The sequence below is a fragment of the Acinonyx jubatus genome, chromosome X (assembly GCF_027475565.1).
Source record: "Acinonyx jubatus isolate Ajub_Pintada_27869175 chromosome X, VMU_Ajub_asm_v1.0, whole genome shotgun sequence".
NCBI lineage: Eukaryota > Metazoa > Chordata > Mammalia > Carnivora > Felidae > Acinonyx > Acinonyx jubatus.
The window spans coordinates 63,890,185-63,907,987 of record NC_069389.1 but is presented as its reverse complement, the minus strand read 5'-3'; the positions used below and the strand labels follow the sequence as shown (position 1 = coordinate 63,907,987).

Genomic DNA, 17,803 nt, shown 5'->3' with positions numbered 1-17,803 from the left:
CAATAAGGTGATGGTGAAGTGGTAGAACAAGTAATTGGGCAACAGACCAATGACCAAGATGAGAGCATTCTTGATGGAATAATCAGGGAGCTACAGAGAGAACAAGATCTGAGACTAATTAATGAAGGAGATATTCCACATATTCCAATTAATAGATCATATTCTGCTAATGGTGGTAAGTATGTATATATTTATATAATGAAGGTACTTTATTTTACTTGTACTAAGTCTGTGTAAGGAACATTTGAGATTTTTAAATAAAAACATTTTTATTAACTTACAGTTGTGATATTAAATACATCAAAGTTCCATAATATCATTGCCATTTGTTGCTAAATGTCTTAGCATCTCTTACAAGATACAGGTAGTATATTTTAATATACTGTATTCTCTTAACTCATTAATGTATTTTCAGTCTTTACTTTTGTTCCATTAAGGGAAGTAAGGTACTGCAATAAGTGTACAGCCTTTTTGTAAAAGGGGAACCAACTTACAGTTTTCAAAATTAAAACCACTGTGAATTTAAAAGTTACTAACACAAAGTTTACCCTCCTTTGTTGAAAAGAAAGCAACATTATCCCCTTCCTCTCTTGAATTTACAGAAATACACTGGAAGATAAGCCCTATTCTTAGGGAATACAGATACTTTTTTTTTTTTTGAGAGAGAGAGAGAGAGAGAGAGAGAGAGACAGTGTGTGTGCACATTCAAGTAGGTGAGGGACAAAGGACGAGGGAAAGAGAATCTCCAGCAGGCTCCGTGCCCACCGCAGAGCCCCATGTGGGGCTGATCTCACAACTCTGAGATCATGACCTGAGCCAAAATCAAGAGTCAGACACTTAACTGATTGAGGCACCCAGGCGCCCCCAGGTGAAACTTCTGAATTGAATTTCACAACAGTTTGATATAAATTACTAGCAGTATTCTAATTTATTGTATCTTTTCCTTCACTTTATGAATCTGAATTTTATATAAATCTTAGCTTCTGTCAGTTGTACTTTTTTTTTAAACTATGGAATTCTTCGTGAATTTGCATGTCATCCTTGTTCAGGGGCCATGCTAATCTTCTCTGTATCATTCCAGATTTAGTGTCCTATGCTGCCAAAGTGAGCAGTGTCAATTTTAGTTTTATCAAGAACTATTAGTTGTACTTTAAAATGCAGTCTTTTTATGGGATTTTGGCAAATGTATTTCTTTTTACGTTTATGTAATTGTGGTTCTTTCAGGTATGGCTTTTGGAGTCCAAGAAATGAATAAAGTGATTTAAAGTTGAATGATTCACAGTATATTTTACTCATTTCCTGAGTCTTAAGTGTCCCATAAAATTAAAATAAAACCATTCTTTGTTTACCTAAGGAGCACCTAATTCAGATGAGCGTTCCTTGACCTGGAACAAGATAAGATGTGGACTGATAATCCTATATATCTAGGCCCTTTCTTTCTAAGACATAAAACTTTCTTAGAATCATGATATAGAGATTCCTTAATGAAATCAGTGTTCAGCTCTACCCTCAATAGATTTCTGTGGATAGATTTGAAATGCCATTAGTCAAAGTGGACCCACTGACTTCTATTTCCAATGTTTATTTCAATTTTTTTTTATCTTTCCTGGTGATTCTTTTAACAATTGAATGAATGATTCAATTTCCATTTTTATTTTATTTGCAAATACAACAAAAATAAAAAAAACAGGGATATATCTAGGGGCTTGAAAAGTTTCATTACTTTATTTTTCCTTTAACTGCATTATCAATTTTGAAAATGAAATTTTGATAGTTAAAAAATACTTTGCGGGGGGCACTTGGGTGGTTCAGTTGGTTGAGCATCCACTTCTTGATTTCAGCTCATGTCATGATCCAATGGTTTGTGGCATCAAACCCCACATCAAGCTCTGTGTTGACACTGAAGAGGAGCCTGCTTGGGATTCTCTCTCCCCCTCTCTCTCTGTCCACCCCCGCTCAAAATAAATAAATTAAAAAAATATACTTTTTCTCTTATTATTTTTGAAAGCCTATTGAAGCTTTATACATAAACCTTTTAATAGGCTAAATGTAGGATTTAGGTTACAAGTTGCTTTCTGAACTAGTAATAATAAACATTTGTGAATCTACCAAATCATGTTAAATATACTTTTAGTATTTCTTGAGCATTTGGTAGACAACAGATGTGAATGTACTTTGAAAACATTTAAGAGTGATAGAAACTTTAAACATTTATTGAGTGCTTTGCTTTATTCATCACACTATAAAAAAACCATAAAGGTGGTATAGAAAATTTAGAGCAAATAGATAGCAGCATTGTTGAAAAGTACTATCTTAGACTCTTCTATTTTAGAGTACCAATGTCAAAAAATTTGGTGCCTTTGTTCAGAAAGTGGTACCTTTCTTTTTGTTTTAGCTCTGAGAAGTCCAAATATGGACGTATCTTCTTCTCCAAATATTGGGCTTCGACGTAGTGGTCAAATTGAAGGTGTCCGACAAATGCATAACAATGCTCCTCGGAGTCAGATGGCCACTGAACGAGATCTCATGGCATGGAGCAGAAGAGTGGTGGTAAATGAACTAAATACTGGAGTTAGTAGGTGAGTCAATAAGGTAACATTCATAAGAAAATTGAGAGCTTTATAGTTTAGTTAATAAATTTTAATAACTAAGGTAGTTTTTAATCAAACTGAGTTTTATATTAGTTTTTTCTACATTGTTCCAGTTACTTCATTCCATAACAACTATTTAATGATCATCTTCAGTTTGTTTGGCTTTGTGCTAAATGGTTTGGGCAATACTGAAAAATGAAAAACATAGTTTGTCTTCTATGAGTTCATAGTCTCGTTTAGAAGATAAGAATACAAATACTATTAAGTAAGAACATGAGACCATATGTGATTAAGTATGTCTGTGATATATAGGCCCCAAATTCAACAGTAGTTCTGAGGAAAGGGCCATCAATTTAATATTGGAATAGTTTGGGAGTGCCATATAAGTATGTTGTAGACCCCAGTGCTTAGGGTATATTTAGAAATGCCATTTAAGTAGACTTCCTTGCATGAAAGGATTTCATTAGGATGAATTTCAAATTTAGAATACCTATCCTTATTTGTAAATCCCAACATTTGTTTTAATATCAACTCCAGGTAATCCACATAGACTGGGAATAGATTTAGAAAAGAAAAAAGGACATTTGACAGAGAATATACAAAATTTCTTAATCATGCTATCTCTTTTACCAGGCCTTTTGCCAGCTAAGCCAACAAGTAGCAAACGTAATTTAGTTTCACCTTTTCTTTCTACAGCAGTAATAAGAAAAAGGGAGACATAGGTAATTTATGAACCCTTGGCAGTAGAACAATTTGAAATAATTCTTTTCTCAAAACATTAAAGTGGAATTGAAAGTCAGGAGCTCAAATAGATACTTGTATGCCATGTTCATTGCTCCATTATTCACAATAGGGAACAGTAGAAATAATTCAAGTGTCTGTACTCAGATGAATAGAGAAACAAAATGTGATATATATATATACCTACATACATACATACATACAGTGGAATATTGCTCAGTCATAAAAAGGAATGAAGTTCTGATACCTGTGACAACATGGATAAATATTGAAAATATGCTAAGTGAAATACCAGACACAAAAGGACAAATACCATATGATTCCACTTATGAAATATCTAGTTTAGACAAATTCATACAGATGTAAAGTTGATTAGAAGTTTACAAGGGCTGGTACAGGGACAAATAGAGTTACTGCTTAATGGTTACAAAGTTTTGAGTGGTGAAAAAGTTTTGGAAATAGGGTGATGATTGTTACACAACATTGTAAATGTCATTAACACCATTGAATTGTATACCTAAAAATGATTAAAGTGGCAAATTTTATATTTAAAGGGTACTTTTGTTATCTGACTTTTTTTCTCTGTTACAGCAACACTTTATTTTTTTGATGGGTGTTATTAAACTTACTTTGGTAACCATTTTGAAATATATAAGTATATCAAAACATCTTGTTATATACCTTAAACTAATACAATGTTATATTTCAAATGCATTTCTTAAGTTAAATTCCAGTTAGCTAACATATACTGTAATAGTTTCAGTAGAACTTTGTGATTCATTGCTTACGTATAACAGCCAGTGCTCATCACAAGTGCCCTCCTTAATACCCATCACTCATCACCCCCCCCACCTCCCCTCCAGCAACCCTCAGTTTGTTCTCTATAGTTAAGAGTCTGATTTATGGTTTGCCTGTCTCTTTTTTTGTTAGTCTTTTACACTTTTGGTTTGATTTTTGGTGATTTTCTGTCACTTTGACCTTTGTTATTAGGGTTCAGGAAGAATGTCGAACTGCAAAAGGTGACATAGAAATCAGTCTTTATACAGTTGAAAAGAAGAAAAAACCATCTTATACTACCCAAAGGGTAAGTTTAGTTTTATAGTACTTTGGGGTACACTATTTTCAAATATTTGCAGATACTGGATTTTTCAAAGGTAAGAGTTATATATTAGGGGGCTATTTTGCTAGTTGACTACATATAGGTAACCTATTTTTTAACCTGAAATTGAAATATATAGTTCTTATTAATAAAATTGAAATTATACAAAGTTAGGACTGTGCCCCCAAATTTAGGACATGTTGTCATTGTAGATATAGGACATTTGTATTAAAATGCCATTTTCATATGGTTAGAGTAAAAGCTTAAAATTGTTGGCTGATACTAATCACTGTAAAATAAATGTTTAGATACCCTAGGTCAGAGGTTGGCAGACTACTGCCCATTCCTGTTAATAGCTTTATTGGAACACAGCCACACTTATTAATTATATTGCCTATGGCTGCTTTCACACTATAGAGTTGAATGAGTCCAGCAGAGATCATATGACCTCAAAGTCAAAAATATTTATACTCTGGCCTTTTACAGAAAAGGCCCACTCTTGGCCTACCTGATCATATAGGAGCAAAATCTTATCTATACACTGGAAAGATTCATATTCCCAGTAGAAACTGCTAAGCAGAGAGTAAGATTCCTATACTTGATTAGGTACATAGTAAGCCCCTTGCTAGTATTCTGAGATTGAACAAACTAGTGGCGTGAGAATGTATGTTCTTGTTCCCAGATTTAACCATAACTCCTGAAAAGTACAGTAACTTGGAGAGTCTAGGATGATTTTAACATTATGAAAGATATCTAGGCAATGGATACTGAATTTTAAATGTTTTTTTTCAGTATTGATAAACACAATTTTAGGTAAGTATCATATGAATATCTCCAAGTATCCTTAGATCATTTTGATGCCTACTGTCTTAATTTCTGTTGAGGTTTTCTTAGCTTATTTGATGTTCTCTGATAAGATTATTTTCGTAGAGATTTTCAATGGCTCAGATCCATGATTTATATTATTTTTTCCTGCTAAGCTGATTTCTCAACTATCAGATTTGTCTGAGATTAATAAACAAAGTAGTTGAGTCTATAAACATTTTATTTATATCAAAACTGAGAAATATTTATGTATACGATAAGAAACTGGTGTTGATACTGATTTATTTATGAGGTTTTTTTAAGTTTATTTACTTTGAGAGAGAGAGAGAGAGAGAGAGCTCAAGGGGCAGAGAGAGGGAGAGAGACAGAATGCCAAGCGGGCTCTGCGCTGTCAGTAGAGAGCCCAATGTGGGGTTCAAACCCATGAACCTTGAGATCATGCCCTGAGCTGAAACTAAGTGTTGGATGCTTAACTGACTGAGCTACCCAGGTGCCCCTATTTACTCCTGATAACATGCGAGGGTTGTAACTTTTACATAATGGTATATCATTAATACTATTTTAGATTTGTAAAGGTTAGAATAAAATAGTTTTCACTTTACACTGTAGTTGTTAAAATTAAGTCTTTATTTTTAATCAGTTTGCTGAATGTCATTTTTTAAAGAACTAAAGTACATATTATATTAAGAATTATATAGGAGTGCCTGGGTGGCTCAGTCAGTTAAGAGTCTGATTCTTGATCTTGGGCTCAGATCATGATCTCACAGTCTGTGAGATGGAGCCCTGCGTTGGGCTCTGGGCTGACAGCACAGAGCCTGCTTGGGATTCTCTCTCTCTCCCTCTCTTTCTAAAGCCTACCACACCCCCCACATTCGTGTGCGTGCACTCAATCTCTCTCTCTCTCTCAAAATAAATAGATTAAAAAAAGAATTATGTATATATAGATATGATATAGGTATCTTGCTTCATCTTGTAATAAATTGTGAATAAAATGGTATATGTAAATTTTGAGTGGGCACATTCTTGCAGCCCAAACTTTCAGGACTGTCTTTAATTTGATCACAAAATTTTCAAAGTAGGAAAGTAATCAATATTAATGGAAGGTGGTTTAAATATGTATGTGTGTGTGTGTGTGTGTGTGTATGTATACTTACATGTATATATACCTATACATAATATACATATATATGTGTATATGTATATATATGTGCATATATATGTACATATGTGTGCATATGTATGTATGCATACGTATATATGTATATATATGTGCATATATATGTATATATATGTGCATATGTATGTATGCATACATATATATATGTATGTATATATATATATATATATATATATATATATATATATATATGTAGCTATATTTTGTGTTTTCTTTTTGGGAATTATTACCACCACCCACACCCTACCCCTGCCCAATTGATTTGCTTTATATATATTCATTTGTGTATGTTCACTGAGCCTTTCATTTTTTTAAATCTATTTTTTTTTTTTTATTACAGAATGATTATCAGCCTAGCTATGGGCGGTCTTTACGAAGGACACAGCGCAAGCGTCAGCATACTTACCAAACACGGTCCAATATAGAACATAATTCACAAGCATCTTGTCAAACTTCAGGTGTACAGGAAGACTCAGACAGCTCCTCAGAGGTTAGATATCTACTATTATTTACTCAGTGTAATTGTTTGTTTCCCAGTTAGTATTATCACCTTGGGTTTACTTTTAAAAGTCATTTTAATAGCGACTTATTTTAGTGTTTTTCTTTTAAGAAAATTATTCATTAGTAAGGCATTTAATAGGCAAATTTGAGCAATGTAATTGAATTTATTTAGATATCTTCTCTGATTTGTACCTAAGATATTTTGTTTGAGAATATCAGACATGCCAGCAAAAGTTTGGCTTTGGGACAGTGAAAAAAGAGAGTGAGAGGAAATCTGCCCAGAAATAAAAAGTGGAACATAAACAATGATAACTAGTTTACAGTCCTAGAACTGGTTGACTGTGTAATCAGCAGAATATGCACATTTTTCATTATTGTTGACTTCATCAGCTATGGAGATTACTAAGTGATGGTTTTTTCAGATATAATTATTCATGGTAATGGAATAGATTATACCAATTCTTTTCTTCTTCTCTTCTCCAGTCCTTTTGTTCTCTTAACAACTTTAGTTTTTAAATAGATAATTAGGGTTTAATTATCCATTGACAATATATGGCACTCCCATTTTTCTTCCACCGTGGACAGTTCTTTAATCCTTATTTATTTATTTATTTATTTATCGAGAGAGAGAGAGAGAGAGAGAGAGAGAGAGAGAGAGAAAGTACAGTGTGAACAGAGGAGGGGCAGAGAGAGTGGAGAGAGCTACAATCCCAAGCTGAAATTCATGAAACGTGACATCATGACCTGAGCCGAAGTCAGACACTTAACCAGATGAGCTACTCAGACTCCCTGACAGTTCTTTAATTTTTAAAAAAAAATTTTAACATTTATTTATTATTGAGAGACAGAGCATGAGCATGGGAGGGTCAGAGAGAGGGGAAGACACAGAATGTGAAGCAGGCTTCAGGCTCTGAGCTGTCAGCACAGAGCCTGACACAGGGCTTGAACTCACAAACCGCGAGATCATGACTTGAGCCAAAGTCAGACGTTTAACTGACTGAGACACCGAGGCGCCCCCTGACACGTTGTTTAATTCTTATCAATGATGTCCTTCCTTCTCTCTCCTACCTATGAAAATATTCAACTGAAAAGAATGGTTACATATTCAGGAATTGACATTACCCTTCGAATGTCATAATGGTGTTATGGTTGTGTTTTGAAAAGAATCATAATCTTACTAAATGTTTATAGTTAAAATGCTATTTTTATAAGGATTTACTTCAAAATAATCCCTCGTGTATGAGGCAGTTGGTGATGGTACAAATAAAACAAGATAGGCAGTGAGTTATTGTCTAAACTGGAAACTGTATACACAAAGGTAATTTATTCCCTCTACTTTGGTATGTTTGAAATTTAACATCATAAAAATATTATTAATTTTCTTATGGAGAGTAATTATAGTCACTTGGCAGAGGCACATAGAAACTTTTTAAATTTTTTTTAATGTTTATTTATTTTTGAGACAGAGAGAGACAGAGCATGAACAGGGGAGGGTCAGAGAGAGAGGGAGACACAGAATCTGAAGCAGGCTCCAGTCTCTGAGCTGTCAGGACAGAGCCCAATGCGGGGCTCGAACTCACGGACCGTGAGATCATGACCTGAGCCGAAGTCGGACGCTTAACCGACTGAGCCACCCAGGCGCCCCTATAGATACTTTTTAAACAATGGTCTTAACATTTAAGAGGGTTCTATTTGGGAGCCTTAAGGAGTTTGTTTAGTCTTTGAAATAATAAAAGATGTCCCATATCAATAAGATAGATGTTAGAAAGCTTTAAATACCTGGTAGGCTTAGTTGTGAGTTACAGATATATGTAGAAAGATGATTATGTACATTTTACCTGGAATGTTGTTTTGTTGGAGGAAATATAGAAAGTGTTATAAAACAGGTAGTGTGTGCTAATTAATAATATGCTAGTTAATAACCATATATCTCAATTGCTGGCTCCTTGTTGCAGGAAGATGAAACCCTTGGCACAAGTGATGCGTCTGTAGAGGATCCTGTTATTGAATGGCAAAGTGAAAGCTCTTCCAGGTAGTTTTAATGGTTTAGATTTGGTCAAAATTATTTGTCCATTTTAAAACCAGAGTTAAAATAGTGTTTTATAGCAGAAAGAGTACTGGGTTGGGAGTCCAGAGACTTGCTTCATCCTGGTCCTGCCAGTATCTTTTTGGGCGTGTCACTGTGGGCTTTAGTTTCTCATTTGTAAAATAAGATGCTTTGTAAATCCAAGATTCTGCATCTTAGCAGACTGTGTTTATTTATCTGAGTTTTAAAACAGCTACATGTAACCATTTCCATGGATAAGAGGCATCTTTATTTAAAGATTTTGTGACGTCGACAGGAATTTTGAATTCTATTTTATTTTATGTATCTATTTATTTTAGGAATTTTGAATTTGAAATTCTGTTATGGGAAACTAACCATTATACTTTATCCAAGAATCATTTCACTGAAATCCCTTAATGATCAAAAATTTATATTGGTATTTTTTCTGTTCAGTTAGAACAAAAACCATGTCATTTATAATGCTATTTTATTACAAAATGATCATCTTTCAATTAAAAGGCAAACTATTCCTTTTCCTAAACCTATATATTCATAATTTTGATATATTTACAGTGATTCATCAAGTGAATATTCTGATTGGACAGCAGATGCTGGAATAAATTTGCAACCTCCAAAAAGACAAACGAGACAGGCAACACGTAAAATATGCAGCAGCTCTGAGGAGGAGAATTTGAAGTCACTAGAAGACAGGCAAAAGAAACCTAAACAAACTAGAAAGAAGGTTTGTAAATTTACAAGTTGTTTCTGTTTTTGTTTTCGCCTCTGACATTTGAATATTTAATAGTAATATTTGAAATGTTGGGGTTCAGGAACAAACGGTCAAGAAAGAATTCTTGAGACATCTTTGGTGCAAAAAGGTGATTTTATTAATTAAGCACAGGGACAGGACTCCTGGGCAGAAAGAACTGCACTGGGGTTGGGAGGAGTGGCTGATTATATACTTTCAAGTTGGGAGGGAGTTAGGGATAGCCCAACTTTTAAGGAATTTGGAAGGAAGGTTTCCAGGACCTTGAGGGCTACCTGTTAGGAAAATGTAATTTACTACTGTCTAGTAAAAACTTAGTCCCTATGCTTAGGGGATGATTGCTAACATCTATCTTGAGAGGGTAGAGATAAAGGAAGTTTCCAATGGGATTTTTACAGGATCTTGGAGGTCAGGCTAATGTGAGGCTAAGGTTGCCTTTTGCCTCTAACAAAGTTTTAACATTGAGGCAGGTAAGTTCCTTGAGGAAGGTCATTCTTCCTATCTCAGGCACTTGTTAATGGGCTATAAATTGTAAGGAAGTTTAATTTTTTTGAAATTTTGCTGCCTTTCTCCACATTAGTAACACTTGAGTTTTCTCTAAAAATAACATTCCATCTGAGAAACTAAATTGTTTAAAATGACTTTAAAAGAAAAACTTTTAAATATTTTGTTACCAAAAGTAGAGACTAGAATATCTTCGTTGTCTTTGTTGTTATGTAAACATATTGATAATCACTTTTTTAAATATAGTAGTTTTAAATGATAAGCCACTAGAGAATAAAAGTGTTATTCTTGTCATGTTTCCAGTCATAAATTTCTTTCCATTTTTGACTTGTAAAATGAACGGGTAGAATAAATCATGTAGGACTTCTTCCATTTCTTTGTTTTTATTTCATCCCAGTGATGGTTTCTCTTCTTCACTATGATTTCATTTGGACTTTATAAAGACTTAATCCACATAGTTTTGTGAATAGTACTTAAAAAATTTATTATGTACATATTCTGTATCCTCTTGCTTTAGTAGACAGAATTGTCTTCTTGACTGTCACCATTTTATTGGCAAAAAATTATTTTGTTACTTATACTTGAATTCACATGGTATTCTAGGAACGTGAAAATTTGTGGTTTTTAGATAGTATATAATGTCATATTATTATCTGTCAGCCAAAATTGAGCAATATATTAAAGAATTCACTTCATTATTTTATTGGTACAGATGTACATAATTACTTGATAAATAAAAATGCTTAAAATTTGTATTTTTAGGTTTTATTATAATCTTATTTTTTAAGATATTCGGTTACTTTTCATACTACTGTTCATATATATTTATGGTTTATATATTTGTGAACTATATTTTAGAAAGGAGGACTGCTTTCTATGGCAGGTGAACCCAATGAAGAATGGTTTGCCCCTCAGTGGATTTTGGATACCATACCACGACGTTCCCCATTTGTCCCACAGATGGGAGATGAGGTAATTGTTACCAGTTATAATCTTTTTCTTTTGGAACCTCAGGAGTACTCACTTGAATCAGTCTTAGGGCATTTATATTCTCTATTATAGCTATATGTACACTGTCTTAGCAGCTCTCCTCCATTATATATTTCTTGTGGACAGTGATTGAATCTTATTAATTTTTATATCTTTTGTGTTATCAAAAACCTACCTCTATGCTTCAGAGCCAAAACATAATGTGAAGACAGAGTTTGGGATAAAGAGGCACAATAGCTTTATTGCTTTCCCAGGCAAAGGAGGCTGCAGCAGGCTATGGCCTTCAACAACTGCAAGCCCACTGGAGGGAGTGGCTAGAGAGTGTTTTAGGGAAATACAGAATCCAACTGATTTTGACAGGAATTGTGTACTTGCTACCAGCCTCCTTTGTTATGTCTCTAAGATGGTACCAGGTTGCTGAAACAAAAGCCTAAAGGGAGGAGGGGAGGTTTGCAGAAGAGACGTAAAAGGTTACTTTAAAATCCAGCTTCATTGGGGCGCCTGGGTGGCTCAGTTGGTTGAGCGTCCAACTTCAGCTCAGGTCATAATCTCGCTGTTCGTGAGTTCAAGCCCCCGTCGGGCTCTGTGCTGACAGCTTGGAGCCTGGACCTTGCTTCAGATTCTGTGTCTCCCTCTCTCTGCCCCTTACCTGCTCATGCTCTGTCTCTCAAAAATGAATAAACATTAAGAAAATAAAATAAAATCCAGCTTTGGGGCGCCTGGGTGGCTCAGTTGGTCGAGCGCCCGGCTTCGGCTCAGGTCATGATCTCGCGGTTTGTGAGTTGAGACCCCGCGTCGGGCTCTGTGCTGACAGCTCAGAGCCTGTAGTGTGCTTCGAATTCTGTGTCTCCCTCTCTCTCTGCCCCTCCCCTTCATATTCTGTCTCTCTCTGTCTCTTAAAAATAAATAAATGTTAAAAAAAATAAAAAAATAAATAAAATCCAGCTTCACTAAAACGTTTGTGTAGCCATTTTGATTTTTGTTCAACTTTATGCTTTTTTAAGCAGTTTCACTTCTAATACTTGGCACAGTGTCTCCAGTATATTGAAATACATTATTTGGCTGGTGAAGTCATGAAAATAATTGTCTATTTTTAACTTAGTTTCTACTTAGCAGAATTGAGTGGTATTTGGAGTCCTACTTCAAGTCCTAATACTCTTTTTTTTTAAAAAGCCCATGCCCAACCTGATAGATAATACGCTAGAGGATAACTACCTCTTTCAGTGATTAGAGGAACGTCATTTCATGAGACAGTCCTTCCTACTAAGCCTGTGATTGAATAATATAACTCTATTTATGATTACTCAGTCAAAAATTGATTTAAATTCTATCTGGTGAGAAAATTTTTTATTTTTTTATGAAAATTATGTTAAATTATAATATTTTAACTCGGCTTGTACATTCTCTGATATATTGAATAATCATTCATATTATTAAAATGTTTCTTTTTGTAGTGTGTCTTCCAGTAAGTATTGGACTTTTGAGCAATGCTTGTTTGGTTGGTTATTTAGTAGAACATGCTGTGATGAATGCTGTATTAATAAAACCTAAAGAGATTTTTCAGGGGCATATACAAAATCATGATTTCTTGTGTTTATTGCCTGTTTTTATGGAAGCTTTAGGGGAGGAATTTTTTTAAGTTTTTATTCAAATTCCAATTACTTAACATAGAATTTTATTACTTTCAGGTATGCAATATACCGATGCCACACTTCCATACAACACCCAGCGCTTATCACAAGTGCACTCCTTAATCTCTAGCACCTATTTAACCCATAACCCTTACCCACTTTTCCTCTGGTAACCATGAGTTTATTCTCTATAGTTAAGTCTGTTTCTCCATTTCCCTTGCTCTCTCTTTTTTTCCTTTGTTCATTTGTTTTGTTTCTTAAATTCCACATATATGTGAATTCATATGGTATCTGTCTTTCTCTGACTGACTTATTTCATTTAACATGATACTTTCTAGCTAAACCCATGTCCTTGAGAATGGCAATATTTCATTCTTTTTGATGGCTGAGTAATATTCCATTGTATGTGTATATGTGTGTGTGTATATATATACACATACATATATGTGTGTGTGCATATATACATATATACATCCACATGTATATGCATATACATACATGTATACATATATGTATATATACACATATGTACATATGTGTATGTACATATATACACACATATATACATATATACCTATATATATGTGTATATATATGCCATCTTCTTTATCCATACATCAGTCGATGTACACTTGGGCTATTTCCATAATTTGGATATTGTACATAATACTGTAATAAACATCAGGGTGTGTGTATAGATTTGAATTAGTATTTTTTTATTATTTGGGTAAATACCTAGTAGTGCAATTGCTAGATTATAGAATAGTTCTATTTTTTAACTTTTTGAGGGACCTACATACTGTTTTACACAGTGGCTGCACTGGTAGTTTGCATTCCCACCAGTATTGCAGGAGGGCTCCCCTTCTTCCACATCATCATCAAAAACTGTTGTTTCTTGCATTGTTCATTGTAGCCATTCCTACATGTGTGAAGTGGTATCTCATTGTAGTTTTGATTTGCATTTCCCTGATGATGAGTGATGTTGAGCATCTTTTCATGTGTGTGTTGGACATCTGGATGTCTTTTTTGGAAAAATATCTATTCATGTCCTCTCTCCATTTTTTAATTGGATCATTCATTTTTTTTAAATTGGATCATGAATGTTTTGAGTATTGAGTTTTATAACTTGCACATATATTTTGGATACTAATCCTTTATTAGAAGTGTCGTTTACAAATATCTTCTCCCATTCCGTAGGTTGCCTTTTAGTTTTGTTAATTATTTCCTTCACTCTACAAAAGCTTTTTATTTTGATGTAGTCCCAATAGATTATCTTTGCTTCTCTTTCTCTTGCCTCAGAAGACATATGTAGAAAGAAGTTGCCACAGCCAGTGTCAGAGAAGTTAGTGTCTGTGTTCACTTCTAGGACTTTTATTGTTTCAGGTATCACATTTGGGTCTTTAAACCATTTTGAATTTGTGTTTCTGTAGCATGTAAAAAAGTGGTCCGGTTTCATTCTTCTGCATGACATTGTCAAGTTTTCCCAACACTGTGTGTTGAAGAGACTTTTTCCCATGGGATATTCTTTCCTGCTTTGTTGAAGATGAATTGACCATGTAACTGTGCGTTTATTTCTGGGTTTTCTATTCTGTTCTATTAATATATGTGTCTACATTTGTGCCAGTACCATACTGTTTTGATCACTACAACTTTGTAATATAACGTGAAGTCAGGAATTGTGATGCCTACGTCTTTGCTTTTCTTTTTCAACATAGCTTTGGCTCTTCAGAATCTTGTGGTTCCATACAGATTTTAGGATTGTTTGTTCTAGTTCTGTGAAAAATACTGATGTTATTTTGATAGGAATAGCATAAAATGTGTAGGTTGCTTTGGGTAGTATAGACATTTTAACAATATTTGTTCTTCCAGTCCATGAGCACGGAATGTCTTTCCATTTCTTTGTGTTGTTTTTCATTTCTTTCATCAGTGTTTTATAGTTTTCAGAGTCTAGGTCTTTTATCTTTTTGGTTAGGTTCATTCCTAGGTATCCTGTTAGTTTTGGTGCAATTGTAAATACTATTGATTCCTTAATTTCTCTTTCTGCTTATTCCTTATTGATGTATAGAAATGTAACAGATTTCTTTAAATTGATTTTGTAGCCTGTAATTTTACTGAATTTGTGCATCAATTCTAGTAGGTTTTTAGTCCAATCTTTCAGGTTGTCTATATAGTGTATAATGTCATCTGCAAATAGTGAAAAGTTTAACTTCTTCCTTGCTGATTTGGATGCCATTTATTTCTTTTTGTTGTCGATTGCCAAGGGTAGTACTTCCTGTAGTATGTTAAATGAGAGTTGTGAGAGTATCCATCCCTACCTTGTTCCTAACCACAAAGGGAAAGCACTCAGTTTTTCCCCTTTGGGGATGATATTAGCTGTGGGTGTTTTGTATATGGCCTTTATTGTATTGAGGTATGTTTCCTACAAACCTAATTTGTTTAGGTTTTTTTTTAATCATAAATGGATGTTGTGCTTTGTTAAATGCTTTTTCTGCATCTCTTAAAATGACCATATGGTTTTTATCCTTTTTCTCATTAATGTAACGTATCCTGTTGATTGATTTGTGAATATTAAACCACTTTTGCAACCCAGGAGTAATTCACACTTGATCATGGTGAATTTGTTTTTAAAGTTTATTTATTGTTTGAGAGATAGAGCAAGCACGCGCACACTCGAGCACATGGGGGAGGGGCAGAGAGACAGGGAGAGAGAATCCCAAGCAGGCTCCACGCTGTCTGTGCAGAGCCCAATGCGAGCCTTGATACTGATCATGACCTGAGCAGAAATGAAGAGTCAGACGTTTAACTGACTGAGCCACCCAGGTACCCCTGTTGTTGTTGTTGTTTTTTTTTAATGTATTTTTGGATCCAGTTTGCTAGTATTTTATTGAGAATTTTTGTGTCCATGTTTATCAGATATATTGGCCTGTAGTTCTCTTTTATAGTGGTGTCTTTATCTGGTTTTGGTATCAGGGTAATGCAAGCCTCATAGAATGTATTTGGATGTTTTCTTTCCTTTTTTTTTTTTTTTTTTTTTTTTTTGGAACAGTTTGAGCAGTATAGGTATTAACTCTTCCTTAAATGTTTGGTAGAATTTGCCTGTGAAGCCCTCTGGTCCTAAACTTGACTCCTGGGTAATCTTTTCTTACTGATTCTATTTCTTTGCTGGTTATTGTTCTGTTGAAGGTTTCTATTTATTACTGTTTCATTTTGCATAAGTTATATGTTTCTAGGAATTTATCCATTTCTTCCAGTTTGTCCAATTTGTTGGCATATAGTTTTTCATGATACTCTCTTATAATTGTTTGTATATCTGTGGTATTGGTTTTTATTTTTCCTCTCTCGTGTGCTTTTATTTATTTAGATCTTTTTTCTTTTTGTTAAGTCTGGCTACAGGTTTATCAATTTTGTTGATTTTTTTAAAATTGTTTAATGTTTATTTATTTTTGAGAGAGAGACAGACAGAGTGTGAGCTGGGGAGGGGCAGAGCAAGAGGGACACACAGAATCCAAAGCAGACTCCAGGCTCTGAGCTGTCAGCATAGAACCTGATGTGGGGCTCAAACCCACAAACTGTGAGATCATGACCTGAGTGAAAGTCAGATGCTTAATCCACTGAGCTAGCTATCCAGGTGCCCCAATTTAGTTGATTTTTTTTTTTTAAAGAAACAGCTCCTCAGGGCGCCTGGGTGATTCAGTTGGTTGAGTGTCCAACTCTTGATTCCGGCTCAGATCATAATCCCCTCAGGTCGTAATCGGCCCCTCTCCCCAACTCATATGCTCTCTTTCTTTACAATAAAAAAAAAAATTAAAAATGTTTTAAAAAAAGCAACAACTCCTGGTTTTATTTATCTAGTGTATTTTTTTTTAGTTTCCATATCATTTATTTCTTCTCTAATCTTTATTATTTCCTTCTTTCTCCTGGATTTAAGCTTTATTTCTTTTTTTCCTCACTCCTTTAGGTTGGAAGTTAGGTTGTTTCTTAGAGATTTTTCTTACTTCTTGAGTTGGCCTGTATTGTTATATACTTTGTTGTGAGGACTACTTTTGCTGCATCCCCAATGTTTTAGACCATTGTGTTTTCATTTACATTTGTCTCCATGTATTTTTTTTTTTATTTCCTGGTTGACCCATTCATTGTTTAGTAGCATGTTATTCACCTCCATGTTTTTGTAGTTTTTCTAGATCTTTTTTTTGTGGTTGACTTCTATTTTCATAGTGTTGTGGTCAGAAAAGTTGTATGGCATGACTTCAGTCTCTTTGTATTTGTTGAGGCCTATTTTGTGACCTAACACATGATCTATTCTGGGGAATTTTCCATTTGCAGTTGAAAGGAATGTGTATATTCTGCTGTTGTATGATGGACTGTTCTGTATATATGTGCTAAATCCATCTGCTCCAGTGTGACATTCAAAGGCATTGTTTCCTTGCTTATTTTCTGTTTAGTTGATCTACCTGTTGATGTCAATGTAATGTTAAAGTCCCCTACTATTCTCTCCATCAATAGTGCAGAGCCTGCTTGGTGTTCTCTCTCTCTCCCTCTGTCTCTGCCCCTATCCTGCTTGTATGCATGCATGCTCTCTCTCTCAAAATAAATAAATAGGGGTGCATGGGTGGCTCAGTTGGTTAAGCAGCTGACTTCAGCTCAGGTCATGATCTCGTGGTCTGTGGGTTCGAGCCCTGTGCTGGGCTGTTTGCTGGCAGCTCAGAGCCTGGAGCCTGCTTCAGATATTGTGTCTTGCTCTCTCTCTTCCCCTCCCCTGCTTGCTCTCTGTCTCTCTTTCTCTTTCTCTCAAATAATAAACATTAAAATTTTTTTTTAAATAAATAAACTTAAAAAAATGTAAAATCCCCTACTATTGTATAACTACCAATTAGTTCCTCTATGTTTGTTATTAACTGTTTCATATATTTGATTGTTCCATTGTTGGGTGC

General features: G+C 34.5%; 1 protein-coding gene and 1 non-coding gene across 7 annotated transcripts in view; one reads left to right on the top strand and one right to left on the bottom strand.

The window, feature by feature from the left end:
* Positions 1-17,803, top strand: part of BRWD3 (bromodomain and WD repeat domain containing 3) — a 242,818-nt gene that overhangs the window by 141,629 nt on the left and 83,386 nt on the right. For all 6 annotated transcript variants that reach the window (XM_053201416.1, XM_027053775.2, XM_053201414.1 and 3 more), the window contains 7 exons: positions 8-175; positions 2,396-2,579; positions 4,323-4,416; positions 6,774-6,923; positions 8,890-8,966; positions 9,555-9,723; positions 11,110-11,223. In XM_053201416.1, the coding sequence (XP_053057391.1) occupies positions 8-175; positions 2,396-2,579; positions 4,323-4,416; positions 6,774-6,923; positions 8,890-8,966; positions 9,555-9,723; positions 11,110-11,223 (956 nt within the window). The remainder of the gene's footprint in view (positions 1-7; positions 176-2,395; positions 2,580-4,322; positions 4,417-6,773; positions 6,924-8,889; positions 8,967-9,554; positions 9,724-11,109; positions 11,224-17,803) is intronic.
* LOC113597499 (U6 spliceosomal RNA) lies at positions 1,005-1,112 on the bottom strand. The gene has a single exon (XR_003418269.1). It is a non-coding gene; the product is annotated as a U6 spliceosomal RNA (small nuclear RNA).